Here is a 23,072-nt window from a genome sequence, read left to right as displayed (position 1 = left end):
AACATGGGCACCAGCGATCCATGAGAGCCACAAATACACTCCTGTCTAGGTGCCAGTCGCTGGTGTCCTCCAAATATAAGGAGTTCCAGTCCGCTAGGGTATTCTGAGGACCTGGAAGGTATTCTGCTGTCACCGAGATTTGGTGCTGGAGGCAGTAATGCCAAAAATCCTTCGCCAGTCCCACCATGCCCTTGAGCGAGTGCCGCCCAGGCGATTTATGTACTGGACTGCAGACACATTGTCCATCCTCAGGAGAATGCAACAAGAAACTCTGTTGTGCGCCAGAGACCTGATCGCAAAGGATCACACCAGAAGCTCTAGGCAGTTGATATGCAGATTGAGTTCCTGTTGAGTCCAATGGCCTCCTATCGAAATCTCTCCACATGGCTGCTGGCGTCCGATTTTATGATCAGATCCGGAGAGGATCCGAAGATCGCTCCGCCGTTCCAGGCCTCCATGTGGTCTATTCACCATTTCAGTTCTGTTCTTGCTTCCTAAGAGAGGGATATCAACTCCAAGTAAGTTACTCCCTGTCTGAGGTGCTGTGCCTTCAAACGCTGCAGTGCCCTGTAATGAAGGGGCAAGGGAATATGGCCTGGATCGAGGATGACAGAAGCCCTACAATTCTGGCCAACTGTCCAAGGGAGATCCTGTCCCTCCTCAGAACTTTCCCTAGTTCCTTTGTGATCTTGGCTACCTTCGGGGGTAGAAGGCTGAGCGAGGCCACATTGGAATCTATGAGGAACCCCAGAAAGGTCATGGTCTGGGGGGGGGGGGAAGCTCCAATTTCTGCTGGTTTATTACCAACCCCAGTTCCTGGAGCAAATCAATATTCATGTTTGCGTAACACATAAGCCGGGAGCAAGACTGATCCATCAAGAGGATATCATCCAGGTAAATTATCAGACATACCCCCGGGGTCCTGAGGTGCTCCACTACTCGTTTGAGCAGTTTCGTGCAGCACCAGGATGCTGAGGAGAGCCCGAATGGGAGAAATTTGAATTTGAATACTTGTTGCCGCCATATAAACTATAGAAACCTGCGGTGTGAGTGAAAGATCAGGAGCGTGAGGTATGCATCCTTGAGGTCTAACCATATCATCCAACCCCTTGCAAGAGGAGGTCCCTGAGCATGTGGATGTCCCCCATCTTGAAGTACCTGTAGACCACCAATCCTTTTATGTCCATTAATCGGTGACCGAGCGGAAACCTTTGACTTTTGTCTCCACCAGAAAGATATTGTTCAGAAAACCCCTGGAGTGGAGTACTGATCTGCCGATGACCTCTTTCACCAGAAGCTCCTGTACCGCTGAGTCTATCAGAGCTGTGTCTGTTGCTGAGAAAAACATCTATTTCATTGATGACCCCTGTATTGGGGTTCCCCAGAACTGTAAACCTTCCACTGTCTGCAGTACCCAGGCGTCGGAGGTGATGTCTGCCCATCTGTGTGCAAACCTCCTTAATCCCCCCCCAGAGCTCAAGGAGAAGGGATAATGCTTACCGCTAGGTCCTCCGGGGGCGTTCGCTCCGCCAGTGGCACCTCTATTGGGTCTGTTCTTCCCTCTTTCCCAGTTGGGGAAGAATGTTCCCTGTCCGCCATCCCGACAACCATTGTTCCTGTTGGCGTCGTTTTTTCTGGGGTCTTGCTGGTTGGGACAGCAAGAGGAGCGACCCCTACTACTTCCAGTCCTGCCAAAAACCTTCCTGGGAAAGATCTTTTTGATTGATGTCTACGCTTTATCCAGCACTGAAAAGGTTGCCACAAATTTCCCCAGTTCTTTGACAAAGTGGTCGCCAAACAGGTGGCCCTCGGCGACCGCCCCTGATTTCGAACCGGAGAGCTCCCCAAGTTTAGGGTCAATTTTTATAAGTAGGGAGCAATGCCTCTCCGCCGAGATGGTGCAATTATCATTCCCCAGGAGACAAACTGCCCTCTGGGCCCAGCCTGCCACTATCTCCGTGGGCAGGGATCTGCCTGTGTGCTCTGCCTGCTCAGTCAGTCAGATAATCTATGTCAGGGGTCCCAACACATCCAAAAGTTTGTCCTGGGACACTCTCCAGGAATGATCAATACCCTTTTTAGGGTCATTGGTGTACTTTCTAAAGAAAGTGCACAGCTTAGGGTCAATGTCTGGCATACCTGCCTCTTTGCCCGCCAGAGTAGGACGAAGGCACTTCACCCTCAGTCTGACCCAAACCTCTTGTCTAGAGGCTGTCTGATCTAGCTGGCCACATACTCTTTGACTTTTTGTTCCGGTCGCTACTCTGAAGACCTAGGGTGATATATATACCCTCCGGGTCCAAAATGTCTGAAGTGGACATGTCCCATTCATCAGGGTCTGGCGTGGCCATAGCCGGGCTCCATGGCCGACCGGAGTTGCATCCTCACCTGAGGATGTCTCGCCATCTGTAACCCTCTCCCTGTACGGGTAATTCATTCTCAGGATCGGATATGAGGTTGACATCGTCACCAGTCTCTCTGAGCCATACATCCCCCGGAAGGGTGCTCGCTTTGACGTGTGCGCACTGCTATGGAAGGCTTCGGTGAGGCGCTCGAAGCCATCCAGGTGCCCCACATCATGTTTGCGTGATTTCTTGAGAGCTGCTGCCTTGTTGTCACTCTGGCCAGATCCTGTATACCCAAACATGCCTGCCACTATAGAAACATGGACTGACAGCCTGGCCACACTCTCCTGGAGAGGGGCTAGGGCCTTTGCAATGGCCTGCGACAATATAGCATCCACGTCTGGAGGAAGGTGGCGCTAAGAGAGGCTCTCCTCTGAAGGCATATTAGCGGTGTATTTGTGATCCTGCAGTGGCTGCCTGGATAGAGGGTGTAAGGACACAGATGCTTGCACTGAGGACACTTTTTTCCCTGACAGAAACGTCCTGTAGATACTATGGGCAGGCCCCCGCAACGCTCTGACAGCTGTAGAGAAACTTGCCCCTCAGCCGCTGCGCGATATGGGCCAGGCTCTCAGACGGGCTATACCTGACTTCAAAAGCGGTGTTCTGCGGGGGTTGGAAGGGGACACAACAGGAGTTCTATTACAGACAGGCTCCTTCCCCTTAGTGCAGCATAGGAACGATTGAGCGCCACAAAGCGACTCGATCGGTTTCACTGTGCGCGATCTGAGCCACAGTAGTGGTGTGAAAGAGCGCCCTCTGGTGGACCTTAGGTGTTATCGAGAAACGAGTCTGCGCTCAGGCTGCTCTCTGCTGTGCGATTGTTTTCTCAATGTACAGTGCACTAGACGAAAAACTGAGTCAGGGAGAAATAATGATAGAGTGAATACATTTGTAATATATGGTTAGTCAGTATAAAAAAAGCATGACTTAACTTACGCTCTGAGCAGTAAAGAAAGAGGAAGGACTCGAAGAACGGGAGATATATATATATATGGACAATTGGAATGTGGCTGGATTGGACAGTGGTTACCACAGAGATGTGATAAGATCCATGGGACATGTAGTGTTATGTTTTTTCTTTGTTGAACTTTGATCTAGCTGTTTAATAAAACGTGAAGAAAGACACATATAAACCTTACCTCTTGTCCTGACATAGAAATACTCCACAGATTATATCCTTGACGACATCTTCTAAGGCATCTTTTATACTATCACTGCAACATTTGCAATAAAATTATTGAAAGAAAACTGTGCATGCCAAGGGTGCGAGTTATAGTTACTCAAGTTATAGTTACTTGAAGTAACTCTAACTGCTGAATTTCTATTGTTTTGTACAAGCAAGTTCAGAACCTCACCATAATAGCCTTGTACACTATACATACACACACACACAGCCTGACCTTAATATGGTCGCCGCTACTGATTTTACACTTGGTTTAATATTAGAGAAAAACGTGGGACTGGCCTATCTAGACACACATGGAACGGGTTAACTTGGCAGCTTTGCTCATTGTGATATATCCCCAACCCACTCCACTAGCCGAAGTTAAGCCGGTTGGTACTATGCATAATTGTCATAGACACAGAAGAAAGACTGCGAGAGGTGGGTCACGTGGGCCCGCGCGTCGCTTCCGGTCTTCCTCTGCTGCCATCTTCCCCCCCTCGTGTGTAGGTCTTTCGGCCCGTGGGTCACTGTGGACCCCTTAAACTCCTCAACTGCAGAACACTTGGAGTGCACACGCCACAAAAAAAGGTACGCTCGTGGAAGGGAAGCGTTCAGCTGTTTCACTTCTTGTCTGTGCGTGCAGGGTCCCCAGAGTTACGCTACCGGCGATCCCCTCAGCTCGGACTACATTGGGAGTCGCTTTCCCGAGAGGAAGATGGGGTAGAGAAATGGGTCATGATGTGAGCGCGGTACAGGGTGCAGCGGAACGGGGTTGTTGTTTCAGTTGCTGTGAGAGGACCTGTGTATGTAAAGGGTGGGATCAGTTTAATTAGAGGCTTGTCAAGGATAGTATGTGATCTGCCCGTCCCGTGCAAAAGTGCGGTGAGCAGCTGGAGCTGTGTGATTTTTTTTTTAATTAGGTGGGCCCAGAATTGTTTAGGATTCAGTAAGTGAGTGCATACTGTCAACTAGGTAGGGCCATAATACGAAATTATTAATTGCCCGAGACTACTTGAGTTTTATACTTAAAAAAAAAACAAACAAAAAAAAAAAAACCTTGGCTGGTGGACGCGAGAGCGTGTCTAGCAAGAGACAGCTGTATTTTAATTGTACGTTAACATTTGTATAGCACTCACTACCCCTTTGTGTGGCACAATTTGCATACAGGATTGCAATGTTCATGCAGTGAACTCTTCCTTGTTTGTGACCTGGCGAGGAAATTGCCTCCCACCCCTGATCTATGTATTCGGTAATACAAGTCAATCACAATTGGGATCCAGTGGTCATTCATCCACCTGGGACCTGCTTCCACCACCTGCATTAGTGTCTATGCGCGTAACATTCCTCGCGTTATCTGGTTTTGTTTTGGGAAATCCGTGGTTGGCGTGAGAATTTATTTGTATGTTTTTGTTTTACGCAGATTTGATAATTACCAACGTCAGAACGTTTTCCTTACAGATACAATGCAATTATTTGAAATTCCATTCTAGAAAACTCTGTTACCAGAAGAGACGTCAAAGCACTTGGCAAATTACTCGTATTATTGTGTACATTGTAAATGCTATTATAGCATTTATGTGATTGTGATTTATGTAAATGAATAAATAATTATATGTTTGAATTCACCATGGTAATGCGAAGGTTAGTGCCAGTTTCATCTGATGGATGATCATGGTCGGTGGCACTTTGACATATCATTTCTGTACTATTCTGTGATGCGTCTGTATGCCAAGAGGCAGATGAAAGGAACTGATGCACAAGGAGAGGGTGCTCAGGAACATTGCTGAAACTTGGGACGAACGCGAATTAAAGCAGCTGGTGAAAGTGAAGGCGTTCTGGAGCTGTTAGGGACTGTCCCGAATGTTTATTTCTATAGCAGCCAGGATGATTGAAGTCGTGGTAGTTTAACAGAAATTCGATTGGGTTTTTAGACAAGCGGTACCAGTTGGTCTGGTGCTAAAGGGAATAAACAAATGTCGACGAAAGTTGAGATCCTTGTGTGTTAATTATTTGATTATAGTAGGCAGGATGACTTATGGTTGATTATAGCAAGTTTATTGCAAGTGGAGATTAAAAAAAGTAGCATAATGTGGCTGTATTAAGAATACTGGAGCTGCTGCACAGGACACAAGGAATGGCTAACACCTGGCTTTTGGAGCAGTTGTGGCGTGCTATTTACACCAAGCTTACCCTTCTGCTGGTTTACGTAAATTTGTAATGTATTGTACAGAGCTATTTTATTTCATTGTATATGTGAAGGATGTGGTAGATTATCAACTTCTTCCTGAAGAAACTTTTCCATGCCATCCATTAGTGCTCAACAAAATACGTAGTCCAAAATCTACTGTTTAGGCGAGCATAGCGTAGCTGGCATGCGCTGCTTTTCCGACGTCTTGGTATCTAGGTGGGCCTTTAACCACTCCCACCGCACACCCATCACTACCACTGGTTCCTGGGCTTGTCTTTCAAAAATCTTTTGACATTGGTAAATGTTTTACATTTGTCCCTCATTGGGGCAGTTTTGTTACCGCCTTGGCCATTGACCCTATTACATGGATAATTGCACATTTGCCCATATGTTTGACTGCGAGCAAACTTCTTTTTCCTTTTGTGTCTCTCCTTTGCGCTCATGGCGGACCGGGCACTCTGAACTGACTCTATATCAACTGTTTTACAATACTAATAGTTCTAACTCGATCAAACGTGAGACCCATTGCAATACAAATACTTTCTTTCACTTTCCGGGAAATATTGCCTGTGTGAACTGTTTACTTAAGTGGGTAAATTAGGATCCCACTATATTTCTCTCACATTCTAAATGCACCCCCCTGAAACCTCTATCTGTTAGATCTTCCTCACATTTGAGCTTGTCCTCAACAGATGTGGATTCAAATTTGTGTTTTTATTCATTACTCTAGTTGCACTTATCGGTAATTTAATGGTTTAGTGGGGCAACAATAAACTTTGTGATTGTGCCGTAAAAGATACTTTGATTTTAAAATATTTAATCTTTTCGGAATTAAAAACATTGAATTGAGTGTCTCGTCAATAAATAAGCAGTTTAATAAATTTAATACTACATATGGGCAGTTTAGTGGCTGATCATTTTTGGTTGCACCTCAGACGGTACACGTCTTGCTACAGCTAAGATGTTTACTCTCTGTAATGTCAGTGACTAATAGTTGGCAATCTTGTCAGTTGGAATTTAATAAAACCAATAACTACTTATCCTCTTCTGCCCCATTTTGTGACAGATCTCTAGGACCTCAACTATATTGGACACAGACGGGAGTATATAGGGAGAGATACGCTCAGAGCATGTTGTAAAGTGATTTACTCAGCGCATTGTTAGAAATCCAGGTTGAACCTATATAATTTGGAACTGGTTTGTCTTACAAGATTCTCTACATGTGGACATTTCGATATTTCTAACGCTATTCATATCCTAATAGGGACGTGAATTTTTGTATCCACATTAGCAGATTATGTTTAAGCTGCTTAATTATTAAAATCATAAAAATAATAGAGCTAGTGGCATTTTGACTGAAGAGTCAGAACGATGACCACCCTGTTTTAATGGTCTTATATGCAGGATTGTAGTATTGACCAGAATGTTTCGTTTTAGATGAAAGAAACAATCATGAATCAAGAAAAACTTGCCAAACTTCAGGCACAAGTCCGCATTGGTGGTAAGGTAAGGGTTCTAATTTAGTTTTGCCTTAAACTGCTTGTGTTGGTGTCAGTGCCTGCGTAAGGCTACCACACCAGTTATGTGTTTTCTTGAATTGTATAAAATAAGCTTTCTGTTTTTGTTTGTGACTTTTTAGTAATGCATGTTTTTTTCTATGGCCACTGAAAACCAGACACTCTGCAATCAATATAGCAGAAAGTGGTTTATTATTATTTCCAATCTCCAGTCAAGCGTAAGAGCAACTCCTAACTAGAGCAGTCACTTCTACAACATATTCTTACCCATTGTTTATTAAATGCACTTTATCATCTAACTGTTCCTACTGCAAATTCTCATGTGCACCATGTTAGTTTTAAACGTAGAAAATCAGGGATTTCATTGTCTTTAGGATGGTTGTCTATGTTGATTATGTGTTATCTAAATTTAAGAGGATAATTTAACATATAGTCAATGCATTGACAGATCTTTAAGGACCCATTTCTAGCTCTCTGTAAAATCCTCCTGGTCCAAAGCAGCCACCATGGTGATTCGAGTAGAGTCCCCAAACTTGTTCTGCATGGACTACTGTAACATTTTCTACACTGGCCTTTCGAAAACGCACATTTTTACAATTCCTACAAAACCATGCCTTCACAATGTGCCTTACTTACACACGAGCAGACCACACCAAATTAAATTTCTTTACACTGCCTGTCTCCTGCAAAATGTATTTCTTGCTATGTTTAGAATGTCAAATTACTTAAAATTTATCAAGCCTGCTCTGAATACTTTCCACTGGTTGCCAGTCAAAGCTATGATTGTATTCGAGGTTTTCATACTGTCCAAAAATCTGTTTGGGGGGTGAGGGGAGGTTCAAACAACAGCAGAAATTAGATCTACACTACCCCTAATAATAACCTTAACTCAACGTCTTCTAATTTGATTCATCAACAAATGACGACGAAATGGACAAAACACTGAGACCGATCCCTAGGTGTACGATCAAAAACAGTGGAGTTTCCTCTACCCATACTTGATACCTGAACACAATCAAATGTTTCAGGAAACTCCAGAAAACGGAACTATATACAGAATTCTTTTTTTTTTTCTGACAGGTCTTCTTGACTATGAAGGGCTTCTATTCCAGAAAATCAGCCATGGCCATTACAGTACCTGATCATATGCTTTCTTCTCCTATCATTTTAGTTGTTCAGATTTTACATTGTTTCTGCATTATTTTATAATTCTCAAATATCCAAAACATTACACGCAACCCTTTGAAAACGGATCTATGAGTTGCACATTTTTATGTCCAGCGAACCTCTCAACTTGAGTATTATGCATCTACTGATAATTCGAAGCGTAATTGTAAGTGCCATTAAAATGAACTACAATTATAGTCTCTTCACCTAGTCAAGATAGTAACTTCTCCCACCAGTACATGTCTTTTTAAGCTCTCATGGCTGGAACTTTTGTTTGACAGCTGGGGGTAGTTTGTTTCAAGGACCTTGATTATAATAGTATTGTCGAAGGCATATATATATATATATACTGTATTACTTTGTCATTCTGTTTTCGTGTTATGCCCTCTATGGGCTGACTATATGGTTACATAACAGTGTTATTATGGTTTCCTCTAGGTGTTGTTCTGAGCATTGCAGTCAAGGTAATACAACATTTGCTTGGTAATAATGCTTTGTGGGGCATTCCTTTTACAAAACATTTTTGTCAATAACCCACAATGTGGTGGCCCTTGTACAATGGTACCACCATCAAAATGTTCAGCACAACACACTTTCTGTCTAGGGCATCTCTGGGTCCCCACCCTAGGTGGGGGGTGCTCAAAATAGCCCCTCCCACTAGTCTGTGTTTTAAGTTCTCTCATGGCTGAAACCTTTGTTTTACAGCAGGGAGTAGTTTCTGTTTTACGGACCTTGTTTGTAATATTATTTTAGTAGCCCCGTTAGGCCTCAAAATGTGTAGTGCACTACGCCCTCTAGGACTAAATATATGGTTACACTGCATTGCTTTCTGCCATTCTGTTTTCATGTGGTTGTGCTCTCTAGGGGCTGACTATATGGTTACGTGACCATGTTTCTTACAAAACTTATTTTTATAGTGGTGCCCTCTAGGGGCTGTTATCAGCATTACAGTCAAGATACTACAATATTCGCTGCGCTCGGAAACTCCTTTTTACAAAACATTTTTTGCCCATAACTCAACGCAGTATGTGCTCTTTCTGTCTAGGTCATCTCTGGATTCCCACAGTAGGTTGAGAGGACCCGAATGCATGTTTGAAAGAATGTACTTGTCCAAGGGACTAAGTGCTAAAGAAGTCTTATTGTCCTAAAAAAGAAAAAAAAAAAACACTTGTCCCAGCTACTATCTAAATCATTTAGATGGGACAGCACATATGCTTTTGCTAGTCAACAGAATCCTAATTAAACTTTCCCTGTAAATCTTCCTTTCAGTAGTGGCTGCCATGCATGCGCTCTCTTAGAACGATCAATTAGCTTCCATATTTCTCGCACCGTAGATGGTAAACTGGTCCCCCTTCCTCTAATTTACAGTACATAATCCTTCTATTTACTCTTCATAGGCTCCATTGTTATGTTCTTAAGTTCTTTCACACTATAAGCTTAGTCCCTTAGTCACTTTTCTTGCTAGACTTAAGTGTTTTTCCCCTTTCTCATCACTAGTAAACTGGACTATGGCAGCGCACTCTATGCTGGTATCACCAAGAAATTGCAATCAAGACTACAAAGAATCCAGACTCCTCCTGGACATCCCCAACACAGCCACATCTCCTCCCACCTTAGAGACCTACACTGGCTCCCTGTCAACAAGCGCATCACATACAAACTCCTGATCTACGCCTACAAGGCACTACACAACATTGGACTAGCATTCCTTCACCATTGCCTTAACTTCTACATACCCAACAGACAAATCAGTTCGCCCAGTTCACCCTCGTTGCCATTCCCCAGATCCAGAAAAGCAGATCAGGAGGAAGATCCTTCTCCTACCTTGCAGCCCAGACATGAAATGCGCTACCTCTCAAACTCAGGCAGACAGCATCACTCAAGCAGTTCAGGAAGGACCTCAAGACATGGCTCTTCGATTAAGCAGCACACCCACAAACAGCACTTTGAGATCCCATGGGCGATTAGCCGTGCTTTGGAATTGATTGATTGAACGACCACTGAGAGGCTGGAGTCGTCTTGTGGGTCTGCTCGCACCCCAACTTGCTGTCAAAGATGAATGGTGTAGTGAATGGCTGATTAACTGTGGTGCATTGATCAGCAGCATTCTGTTTCTCGGGCTATGGCGAGGTCCGATTTGGCCCTGGGTGGCAGGATAGCTAGATGATCAAATACCTGGGAGCTAGCCTGTAGGCAGGGTCGGTTACCACACATTGGAGCCCTAGGGCCTCTGTTGACTGAGACAGGTGTCAACAGAGGGTGGCAGCACTGATCCCAGTAACACCAGGGTCTCGAACCTCCAGCACTGCATCAACTCTCTCTGCCCTAAATGTGACACGTGCCCCACTCATTGGACACTGTGACAAACCACAACCTGCATTGCGGTGTCAGCCTTCTACTAAGCGCTGAGCACGCATAATACGGTCTCAGGCGGTGCTAATTTGCATACTACACATCGGTGTTTGATTGCATGCTGCAAATCACTCTGGGTCCTCCACCTGCTCATCGGGCCTAATGGGGGGGGAAGGACAGGACGAAGGCAGCACTCGCGTTTGAACCCAAAGGAAGGTTTGGGGGGGGGGGGGAGGGCAAAACATCACAGTGGAACCCAGCTTGGGAGCGGTGGCCCAGGAACCAAGCCCCTTGGAAAGCGCTCAGTAGACAATACTGCAGAGCTTGCAGACATTTGGTGCTAAAAGTGACGGGCTAAACCTGCGGATAGATCACTTGGTGTCCAAACTTGACCTTCATGCAGCCAGATTAACAGAAGCAGAACAACAATTGTCAAATGTAGAAGAGAACACCCAAATCTTAACCAATAAGCACCGCGCTATGGAAGAGGCACTTGCAATTATCACAGCAAAAAATGAAGATTTGGAAGCTCGCTCCAGAAGAAATAATATATGGATTATGGGGTATCCCTGAATCGACAAACAAAGGAAAGCTGGAGGAGTTTGTCAAGCATATGCTGATTGCTATCTTTGAGCAGATAACATGTCTTGCCTGCTTGTGGTAAGGCGCACACACAGATTTCTAGCACCGCACCCACCTCCAGGGCCATCACCCCGCCTGATAATTGCTAAGGTGTTTAATTATAGAGATCATGGTGAAGCGCTGAGGCTGGTCAGGGGAAAGAGACCTCAAGTATGAGGGTAATTCAGTGTCCTTTCCAAACTTCACGGCTGCAGTCCAGATGGCATGCAAGGAATATTTTCCAGTCAAATAAAAAAAAAAAAAAAACTACAAAACATGGAAACTCCGTACGTGATGAGACACATGAAACAAAAATCTTTCAGTCTTCGAAAGTGGCAATGAATTATATAAACCAGTTATCTTCATACAGTCAGTAACATCAGTCTTCAGGCACAGACTTTGTAGCAGAGGAATTAATTCTGGCAGAGGTCAAGGTCACAATGGTAGATCACAACCAGCCTAACAACATTCTACAAATCTTGTCACTTGATTTGATGGTGTGTATAGACTAACCCGGACTGCTGCAAGTCTTTAAATGAGGGTGGAGGAAGGGGGTTCAGATATAAGGTTTTCTATCTAATAATTATGATGAGCCAACGCTGTCTGTGATGTAATGATTATATATCTGGTTAACATTCCCATTACTGACTATGGGAAAGGTACTGCCTCCCCTTTGCGCTTTATATTTGCACACGTCTAAGAGCTGCAGTCTCTGATGTCCAGACACACTAGAGGCTCATGGCCAACCCCGTGTGTCGGGGGTTACATTGGCGACTACCGGCTCCCCGTATGGGTGCACTCGACACAACCACATACTGTACTGAGCGTTGAAGGTGACTCACCACTACTAAGATGCAGTTTAATTTTGTTACTTCAATTGGTATAGTCTTTAACATGCCTAATGCACATGATAACCCACATGGTCCTGCTTGATGAGTAGCTTCAAGCATGGTCTACCCCTAACAATGTTAACATGGAATGTGCATGGCTTAACCTGAGTAAGGTTCGCCAAGTCCTGGTGTATTTAAATCGTCACAATCTACACATCGCACTCCTCCATGAGGTGCTCTTAACCAAGACAACAAAGGGTGCCATAGGAGTGAGATGGGCAGGAGTAAGATTGCCATCCTCATTCCTCTTATTCCAGGGCAGTATTCTAATTAAAGAAAAGGGATTCCATTTCAGGTTATGCACACGCTTAGACGACCGGGTGATGTTTGCAATATTGCAAGGCACACTGGGATCCACCCGGCTTACTCTAGTCAATGTCTATGGCACCAATATCGACCATTCTAACTTACACACTAGAAGAAGACCAAGATATTGTGGGGCGGTGACCACCGTGTAACACTAGACAACATGCGGGATAGGTCGCCTCATTTGGCTCATCAACCATCAGGCAGCAAGAATACTTAATAAGGGTATGGAGGAGTTCAATATGATAAATATTTGAAGGTTTTTGTGAACCCTGATTTAAAGGAAGGCTTTTACATTTCAGCAGTCCATAATTCATAGTCCTGGCTGGATTACTAGCTACTATCTAGAGAGTTGATTACCTGGACAAGGGCCATACAACATTTGGTATGGACACTGTCTGACCATAAACCATTACTTTTGAAAATTGACCTCCCGACATATGCTACAAAATTATACACATGGAAATTTCAGACCGCAGCTCTGCTAGACCCAGTATACAAAGAGACTATTAGCAAGGCTGTTGTAGAATATTTTGACCGAAATGTAGGCTCCGTTGCTGAGGTGGGAATACTGTGGGAGGCATTTAAGGCCACGCCAAGGGATTCCGTATCAGTACTAAAGCTACAATACTTAAACATCCAAACCCAGCTTTCCCAAATAGAACATGAAATACACCAGCTTGAAGAAAAAAATTGAGCGCGAACCCAGTCCTGCAACTTTAGCTGAGTTTCATAACAGTATCACGTTGTAAAGAAATGGCTCCCTGTTGCAGTTACCCCCCACTTTTTGCCTGATACAGATGCTGACTTGACTGAGAAGTGTGCTGGGACCCTGCTAACCAGGCCCCAGCACCAGTGTTCTTTCACCTAAAATGTACAGTTGTCTCCACAATTGGCACAACCCTGGCACCCAGGTAAGTCCTTTGTAACTGGTACCCCTGGTATCAAGGGCCCTGATGCCAGGGAAGGTCTCTAAGGGATGCAGCATATCTTATGCCACCCTGGGGACCCCTCACTCAGCACAGACACATTGCTTGCCAGCTTGTGTGTGCTGGTGGGGAGAAAATGACTAAGTCGACATGGCACTCCCCTCAGGGCGCCATGCCAACCTCACACTGCCTGTGGCATAGGTAAGGCACCCCTCTAGCAGGCCTTACAGCCCTAAGGCAGGGTGCCCTATACCACAGGTGAGGGCATAGGTGCATGAGCACTATGCCCCTACAGTGTCTAAACAAAACCTTAGACATTGTAAGTGCAGGGTAGCCATAAGAATATATGGTCTGGGAGTCTGTCAAAAACGAACTCCACAGCTCCATAATGGCTACACTGAATACTGGGAAGTTTAGTATCAAACTCCTCAGAATAATAAACCCACACTGATGCCAGTGTTGGATTTATTAAAAAATGCACACAGAGGGCATCTTAGAGATGCCCCCTGTATTTTACCCAATTGTTCAGTGCAGGACTGACTGGTCTCTGCCAGCCTGCTGCTGAGAGACGAGTTTCTGACCCCATGCGGTGAGAGCCTTTGTGCTCTCTGAGGAAAGAAACAAAGCCTGCTCTGGGTGGAGGTGCTTCACACCTCCCCCCTGCAGGAACTGTAACACCTAGCATTGAGCCTCAAAGGCTCAAGCTTCGTGTTACAATGCCCCAGGGCACTCCAGCTAGTGGAGATGCCCGCCTCCTGTACCCAGCCCCCACTTTTGGCGGCAAGTCCAGGAGAGAGAATGAGAAAAACAAGGAGTCGTCACTGGCCAGTCAGGACAGCCCCTAAGGTGTCCTGAGCTGAGGTGACTCTGACTTTTAGAAATCCTCCATCTTGTAGAAGGAGGATTCCCCCAATAGGGATAGGAATGTGACCCCCTCCCCTTGGGAGGAGGCACAAAGAGGGTGTACCCACCCTCAGGGCTAGTAGCCATTGGCTACTAACCCCCCAGACCTAAACACAACCTTAAATTTAGTATTTAAGGGCTCCCCTGAACCTAAGAATTTAGATTCCTGAAACTACAAGAAGAAGAGGACTGCTGAGCTGAAAAACCCCTAGAACAGAAGACACCAACTGCTTTGGCCCAAGACTTACCGGCCTGTCTCCTGCCTTCCAAAGAAACCTGCTCCAGCGACGCTTTCCAAGGGACCAGCGACCTCTGAATCCTCTGAGGACTGCCCTGCTTCAAGAAAGACAAGAAACTCCAGAGGACAGCGGCACTGCTCCAAAAGAACTGCAACTTTGTTACAGAGGAGCAGATTTAAAGACCCCTGCAAATCCCCGCAAGAAGCGTGAGACTTGCAACACTGCACCCGGCGACCCCGACTCGACTGGTGGAGAACCAACACCTCAGGGAGGACCCTCCGGCGACTCCGAGACCGTGAGTAACCAAAGTTGTCCCCCCTGAGCCCCCACAGCGATGCCTGCAGAGGGAATCCAGAGGCTCCCCCTGACCGTGACTGCCTGAACCTAAAGTCCCGGCGGCTGGAAAAGACCCTTGCCCAGGTGGTGGCTACCCCGAGGAGCCCCCCCCTTGCCTGCCTGCACCGCTGAAGAGACCCCTTGGTCTCTCATTGAAAACCCGACGCGTGTTTGCACACTGCACCCGTCCGCCCCCGCGCTGCTGAGGGTGTACTTTTTGTGCTGACTTGTGTCCCCCCCCCCCCGGTGCCCTACAAAACCCCCCTGGTCTGCCCTCCGAAGACGCGGGTACTTACCTGCTGGCAGACTGGAACCGGGGCACCCCCCTTCTCTCCATTGAAGCCTATGTGTTTTGGGCACCTCTTTGACCTCTGCACCTGACCGGCCCTGAGCTGCTGGTGTGGTAACTTTGGGGTTGCTCTGAACCCCCAACGGTGAGCTACCTTGGACCCAAAACTGAGACCTGTAAGTGATTTACTTACCTGCTAAAAATAACAATACTTTACCTCCCCCAGGAACTGTGAAAATTGCACTGTGTCCACTTTTAAAACAGCTTATTGTGTTTTATGTAAAAAGTATATATGCTACTGTGATTATTCAAAGTTCCTAAAGTACTTACCTGCAATACCTTTCAAATGAGATACTACATGTAGAATTTGAACCTGTGGTTCTTAAAATAAACTAAGAAAATATATTTTTCTATAACAAAACCTATTGGCTAGATTTGTCTGAGTGTGTGTTCCTCATTTATTGCCTGTGTGTATGTACAACAAATGCTTAACACTACTCCTTTGATAAGCCTACTGCTCGACCACACTACCACAAAATAGAGCATTAGTATTATCTCTTTTTGCCACTATCTTACCTCTAAGGGGAACCCTTGGACTCTGTGCATGCTATTCCTTACTTTGAAATAGCACATACAGAGCCAACTTCCTACACACGTTTTATCAGGAAATGTCTGAGAGGGGTCATAAATATGTCTAGTAGGTATAAAGCCCACTCATATGGGGAGGGCAGGTGGCCTACCGTACATTAGCAGTGAAACAAAGACAGGGGTGCGGGGGGAACACTACCCATGATTCAGATCGACAATGAAGGTATTGAACACTATGACGCAGCAGTAATATTTGAATCATTTATTGACGTCTAATGAGCATTCTATGCTTTTAGCACGCTTTCTCGTCCATAGGACGTAGATGCGTACTTAGATGATATAGCGCTGCATGCCTCTCACCTGGGCAACGGGAGCATCTATCTCAACCAGTAAAGCAGGAGGAGGTACAACGGGAAGGTACCAGGACCAGATGGGCTGACCAGTGATTTTATAAAAAAAAAATATACCGATCTGATCCTGCCCTACCTGCACATCATGTATCTAGCAGGATATAATACATATGGTCTTCGTCCAACTCCAACTAATTATACCCTTGCTCAAACTGGGCTATTTTGTAGAGAGATGTGATTTATATTGTCTGCTATCATTAATAAATACAGATGTTAAAATATTAGTGAAAGTACTGGCCAATAGGCTACAACCTCCTCTTCCGAATATAGTGTTACCTGACCAGTCTGGCTTTGTACCTGCACGGTCCACTTCACATAATTTGCGTACCATATTTACTTTAAAACATCAACTAGACCCTCAGTTAGAAGTGTGGAATCGCATTTTACAGTTCTTAGGGATGCTATGCCTAGTGGCCCCTGTGATACACAATGACAATCTCTGCACAGGCCTATCATTAAGTAAAGAGGCATACAAATGTAATTCGCTACTGGTAGGAACGCATTATGTTGCAAGGCTTGCCCTCTGAACAGCCATCAGGAAATATCATCATTGCATGCTAGCTGAAGCAATCTCCCTTCTGGAAAGTACCAATCTGAGTACATGATGTTCTCAAGTTCAGTCACAAGATGGACCATGTGATATTAGGCACGTAGGCCACCTTGTGTAAAATCCTTTTCTATGCTTTTTGTTACTATATATGGTATGATAGGAAAAACGACCTCAGCCATAATGGAGAAGTAGTCATACGTCAAAGCCAAAGAACCAATAAGACGTTGAATTATGTTTGTGGTTTAATACTATAAAAGATCGTGTATTACTTCCTTGTATTAGGCTGCTCGAGAGTACACTAGTACAGAGCATCCTCCATGTACATGTCGTTCTATTCTATCCCTAATAAATTCATTATGTTTATCTAGAAGAGCTGGCTAACGGTCGTTTGTATCCTGAATGGGTGCTGAATAATTGGTCTTCGTCCAACTCCAAATAATTATACCCTTGCTCAAACTGGGCAATTTTGTAGAGAGATGTGATTTATATTGTCTGCTATCATTAATAAATACAGATGTTAAAATATTAGTGAAAGTACTGGCCAATAGGCTACAACCTCCTCTTCCGAATATAGTGTTACCTGACCAGTCTGGCTTTGTACCTGCACGGTCCACTTCACATAATTTGCGTACCATATTTACTTTAAAACATCAACTAGACCCTCAGTTAGAAGCAGCAGTATTGGCCGCCACAAAGGCATTTGAGTCTATTGAATGGTCATTATATGGTTCACAATCCTAGGCTGTCTCGGCATCCTGCTAACTTTATACACTGATCCCCATGCAAGAGTCCGTGCAAATGGGAACATTTCTGAACATCTGTGTATATGCCGGAGCACCTGAGAAGGATGTCCCCTCTCACTGTTACGGTTTGTGTTGGCACTTAAGCCATTCACATGTGTGCTGTGATGACACTTCACAGCTACCCTCCAATTCCGCCAACACCCCATTATGAGCTCTGTGTACGCAGACGACATGTTGGTGTATGTACGTAATCCTGACACACATCTTCTGCATTTTTTGCAAGAAATCACTACATTTGGTGGCCTTTCAGGCCTATATATTAACTGGGATAAATCGGTGGTCTTTCCACTCACACCACATGCAAAACCCACAGGTCTCGATTACCCACTAAAATGGCATACTGATTTGATTAAGTATCTAGGGATAATGATCCATAGAGACACCTCCCAAATACTTATGGGTAACTATGGCCCTGCAGTTGAAAGATAGGCAACCCAAGTGGAAATATGGATAAGAATGCTCCTCCTATGGCAGAAACCATCCCCTATGGACTGAGTATTATAAAGGGAAACCCTTCCCTGGTCCTAGAGGTTCAATGGGAGTTACCTAGTGTAAGGAAATGCCTCCTTGGCATGGTTACCCCCTGACTTTTTGCCTTTGCTGATGCTATGTTTTGAATTGAAAGTGTGCTGAGGCCTGCTAACCAGGCCCCAGCACCAGTGTTCTTTCCCTAACCTGTACTTTTGTATCCACAATTGGCACCCCCTGGCATCCAGATAAGTCCCTTGTAAATGGTACCCCTGGTACCAAGGGCCCTGATGCCAAGGAAGGTCTCTAAGGGCTGCAGCATATCTTATGCCACCCTGGAGACCCCTCACTCAGCACACACCCTGCTTGCCAGCTTGTGTGTGCTGGTGAGAACAATACGAGTAAGTCGACATGGCACTCCCCTCAGGGTGCCATGCCAGCCTCTCACTGCCTATGCAGTATAGGTAAGACACCCCTCTAGCAGGCCTTCCAGCCCTAAGGCAGGGTGCACTATACCATAGGTGAGGGCACCAGTGCATGAGCACTGTGCCCCTACAGTGTCTAAGCAATACCTTAGACATTGTAAGTGCAGGGTAGCCATAAGAGTATATGGTCTGGGAGTCTGTTTTACACGAACTCCACAGCACCATAATGGCTACACTGAAAACTGGGAAGTTTGGTATCAAACTTCTCAGCACAATAAATGCACACTGATGCCAGTGTACATTTTATTGTAAAATACACCCCAGAGGGCACCTTAGAGGTGCCCCCTGAAACCTTATCCAACTATCTGTGTAGGCTGACTGGTTCCAGCAGCCTGCCACACTAGAGACATGTTGCTGGCCCCATGGGGAGAGTGCCTTTGTCACTCTGAGGCCAGTAACAAAGCCTGCACTGGGTGGAGATGCTAACACCTCCCCCAGGCAGGGGCTGTCACACCTGGCGGTGAGCCTCAAAGGCTCACCCCTTTGTGCCAGCACCGCAGGACACTCCAGTTAGTGGAGTTGCCCGCCCCCTCCGGCCCCCACTTTTGGCGGCAAGGCCGCAGAAAATAATGAGAAAAACAAGGAGGAGTCACTGGCCAGTCAGGACAGCCCCTAAGGTGTCCTGAGCTGAAGTGACTCCAACTTTTAGAAATCCTCCATCTTGCAGATGGAGGATTCCCCCAATAGGATTAGGGATGTGACCCCCTCCCCTTGGGAGGAGGCACAAAGAGGGTGTACTCACCCTCAGGGCTAGTAGCCATTGGCTACTAACCCCCCAGACCTAAACACGCCCTTAAATTTAGTATTTAAGGGCTTCCCTGAACCTAAGAATTTAGATTCCTGCAACTTACCGAAGAAGAAGACTGCTGAGCTGAAAACCCCTGCAGAAGAAGAAAGAAGACACCAACTGCTTTGGCCCCGGTCCTACCGGCCTGTCTCCTGCCTTCTAAAGAACCCTGCTCCAGCGACGCTTTCTCCAGGACCAGCGACCTCTGAATCCTCAGAGGACTGCCCTGCTTCCAAGAGACCAAGAAACTCCCGAGGACAGCGGTACTGCTCCAAAAAGAACTGCGACTTTGTTTCAAGGAGCAGATTTAAAGACCCCTGCAACTCCCCGCAAGAAGCGTGAGACTTGCAACACTGCACCCGGCGACCCCGATTCGACTGGTGGAGAACCAACACCTCAGGGAGGACCCTCCGGCGACTCCGAGTCCGTGAGTAACCAAAGTTGTCCCCCCTGAGCCCCCACAGCGACGCCTGCAGAGGGAATCCCGAGGCTCCCCCTGACCGCGACTGCCTGAACTCCATTTCCGGACGGCTGGAAAATACCCTGCACCCGCAGCCCCCAGCACCTAAAGGAACGGAACTCCTGTGCAGGAGTGACCCCCAGGAAGCCCTCTCCCTTGCCCAGGTGGTGGCTACCCCGAGGAGCCCCCCCCTTGCCTGCCTGCAACGCTGAAGAGATCCCTTGATCTCTCATTGATTTCCATTGAAAACCCGATGCTTGTTTCTACACTGCACCCGGCCGCCCCAGTGCCGCTGAGGGTGTACTTTTTGTGTGGACTTGTGTCCCCCCCGGTGCCCTACAAAACCCCCCTGGTCTACCCTCCGAAGACGCGGGTACTTACCTGCTGGCAGACCGGAACCGGGGCACCCCCTTCTCTCCATTGCAGCCTATGCGTTTTGGGCACCTCTTTGACCTCTACACCAGACCGGCCCTGAGCTGCTGGTGTGGTAACTTTGGGGTTGCTCTAAACCCCCAACGGTGGGCTACCTTGGACCCAAACCTGAGACTTGTAAGTGATTTACTTACCTGACAAAAACTAACAAAAACTTACCTCCCCAGGAACTGTGAAAATTGCACTAAGTGTCCACTTTTAAAACAGCTTATGGTGTTTTATGTAAAAAGTATACATGCTAATGTAATGATTCAAAGTTCCTATAGTACTTACCTGCAATACCTTTCAAATGAGATATTACATGTAGAAATTGAACCTGTGGTTCTTAAAATAAACTAAGAAAAGATATTTTTCTATAACAAAACCTATTGGCTGGATTTGTCTCTGAGTGTGTGTTCCTCATTTATTGCCTGTGTGTATGTACAACAAATGGTTAACACTACTCCTTTGATAAGCCTACTGCTCGACCACACTACCACAAAATAGAGCATTAGTATTATCTCTTTTTGCCACTATCTTACCTCTAAGGGGAACCCTTGGACTCTGTGCATGCTATTCCTTACTTTGAAATAGCACATACAGAGCCAACTTCCTACACCTAGTCATTGAACGTTTCTCCACCTATGTCTGTCTTTTTATATGGTGTTGAAACGTGAAGGCTGCCAATGTAATGAGGAGCAGAAAATCGGGTTTGGAGAATATGGGTGGGGCTGTTTGTAAACCAACCTGAGTCTGTTCTCCATCTTTGATGGTGAGAGAGCCTGAATTCAGGTTGCACGGTTCTGGTGGCGTGGACCCATTCGCAGTACCTACGAGCCCAAAAGCTTTGTTTCAGGAGCCACAAAACCACTTTTAAAGACTGGAGGGTGTGCCTCCTGATGATCTGGAGATGGTTGAAGAGGGGTCCAGGAACTGTAGCAGGTGAGGTGGAAGCTCTTTGTGTCTCTGAGACAGAACACAGGAGGCAAGTCAGCAAGCCCTTGGAGTCGCTTTGGTTCTGGGATGAAGAAATTAATGCAGGTCTAGTACTTCTCACTCCCAGGCAGTAGGGCAGAAGGCCAGCTCAGCAAAGGTTCCCAGCAGAGTGGTAGTCCTTGTAGTCACATCAGTCCTTCCTCCTCTCCTTAGCTGACAGAGTAGCAGTAAAAAAAAAATGGTGGTACTGCCTAATTTTATATACCTTTTCAATTACAAACAAGTGCAGCTTCTGCTCAATTTCTTCAAACTCTTGCGCAAACATCTCACACGATTAATCTGGGCTGGCAAGCACCCCAGTGTTGGATAGTCGCTAATGACGCAGTCATATGTGAGGGGTGGGTTTGGTGTCCCGGATATTTATCTTTGCTATTTATGTGCCCAGATAGAATAAGCATATTACTGGAATCAGCCCCAAGCATATCTACCCCACTTGGCTGTATGATGATGTGCACCCAGTCCCTCTTCACTATAGCCTGCCATATAAGAAGCGTGACATTGCACGCACTGAAATAAACACAGTTCACAATACTATCATGACATGGCAAGCTTTGGGCGCAAAAGCTCATAAATCACCTCTTGCACACCCATTGAATTTGCATCCTGCTGTCACAGTAACCCAGGAAGCGGGTAGCATGTCTCCTAAATCAGGAGGGCATTAAAACTTTGGGAGACCTCCACCCAGAAGGTAGATTCCTAGAGCCCCCGGACAAGGCCAGGCTGCATAACATGACACCCCCCTATTCACCTTTTTATATTATCAACCTAGCTCCGCACTGAAGGCCTTGTATCCCTCATTTCCAGAGGCACCTCCGATGTTCAATACCCTACAGGCATTGCTCACTAGCCATACGCTGTGACATTTAGTTACTATATTGTACAACACTGCAATATCGAAGGGTACACCCTCAGTAGGCAAAGCATGGGAGAGATGAAACACTGTTCTAGATTTGCATTTGACACAGACAGAATGGGAATATTGTTGCTCACTGACTGGCCTCTGGACCCCCAATTGTAACCTACTTATTATACACTTCAAATATTTACACTAAATGGACTGCACACCAGTGAGGCTGTGTAGTTGTGGACTGCAGAAGGATCCTAGATGTAAAAGATGTGGGAGTGATGATGCCGACTTGGTGTATCTTGCATGGCTGTGTTCCCGAATTCATGTGTTCTGGCAACAAGTGGTAGCAGGGCCCAAAAAATCTACTCTGCCACTGCCTATAGCGAGTCATATTTGATACCGTCAGCTGTTTTTAGGCATACTGGCCCTTTCTGGCCAGTTGACAAAGAACAGGTGATCTGGTCAGTTAGAAAGTGGAGGAGCAATAAAAGGCCTTTTAAAACTTATTTTTGTATGTCACATTTGCTCTGTGTTCAGACAGAGGTTAAGAGTCAGTTTATCTTACAATTAATTTTCCTTCTGATTGCAGAGTTCCAGGATTTTGTAAGGTGAACTGTTTTTAACTGCTGTTTAGTGTGCTTAATAAAAGTATAGAGGGTGTCAGGTTTTTCTTAACACACAACATTTAAATGACGAAGTCACTGTACAAACATTTCCAAATATATTTCAGTAGTTGTGAAAGCTCCTTTTTAGGTTGAGCGCAAGTGCTCTGACGTGTTGTAATCTATCTGTGGGCTTTTAACCACACCCACAGCACGCCCATCACTATCACTCGCTCGTGGGCTTGCCTCTCAAATATCCTTTTACATTGGAAAATGATTTACATTTATCCCTCCTTGGGGTAGTTTTGTTACTGCCTTGGCCATCGTCCCTGTTACATGTATATTTGCAAATTTG

General features: G+C 45.7%; 1 protein-coding gene across 1 annotated transcript in view; it reads left to right on the top strand.

Moving 5' to 3' along the window:
- Positions 1–4,022: 4,022 nt before the first annotated feature.
- Positions 4,023–23,072, top strand: part of BTF3 (basic transcription factor 3) — a 76,629-nt gene continuing 57,579 nt past the window's right edge. The window contains exons 1-2 of the mRNA XM_069224034.1: positions 4,023–4,161; positions 7,199–7,267. Coding sequence (XP_069080135.1) covers positions 7,199–7,267 — 69 coding nt within the window. The 5' untranslated portion in view covers positions 4,023–4,161. The remainder of the gene's footprint in view (positions 4,162–7,198; positions 7,268–23,072) is intronic.

The sequence above is a fragment of the Pleurodeles waltl genome, chromosome 1_1 (genome assembly GCF_031143425.1).
Source record: "Pleurodeles waltl isolate 20211129_DDA chromosome 1_1, aPleWal1.hap1.20221129, whole genome shotgun sequence".
In the NCBI taxonomy this organism is placed as follows: domain Eukaryota; kingdom Metazoa; phylum Chordata; class Amphibia; order Caudata; family Salamandridae; genus Pleurodeles; species Pleurodeles waltl.
Note: the sequence above shows the minus strand (reverse complement) of the source record. Positions and strands in the feature narration are given on the sequence as shown.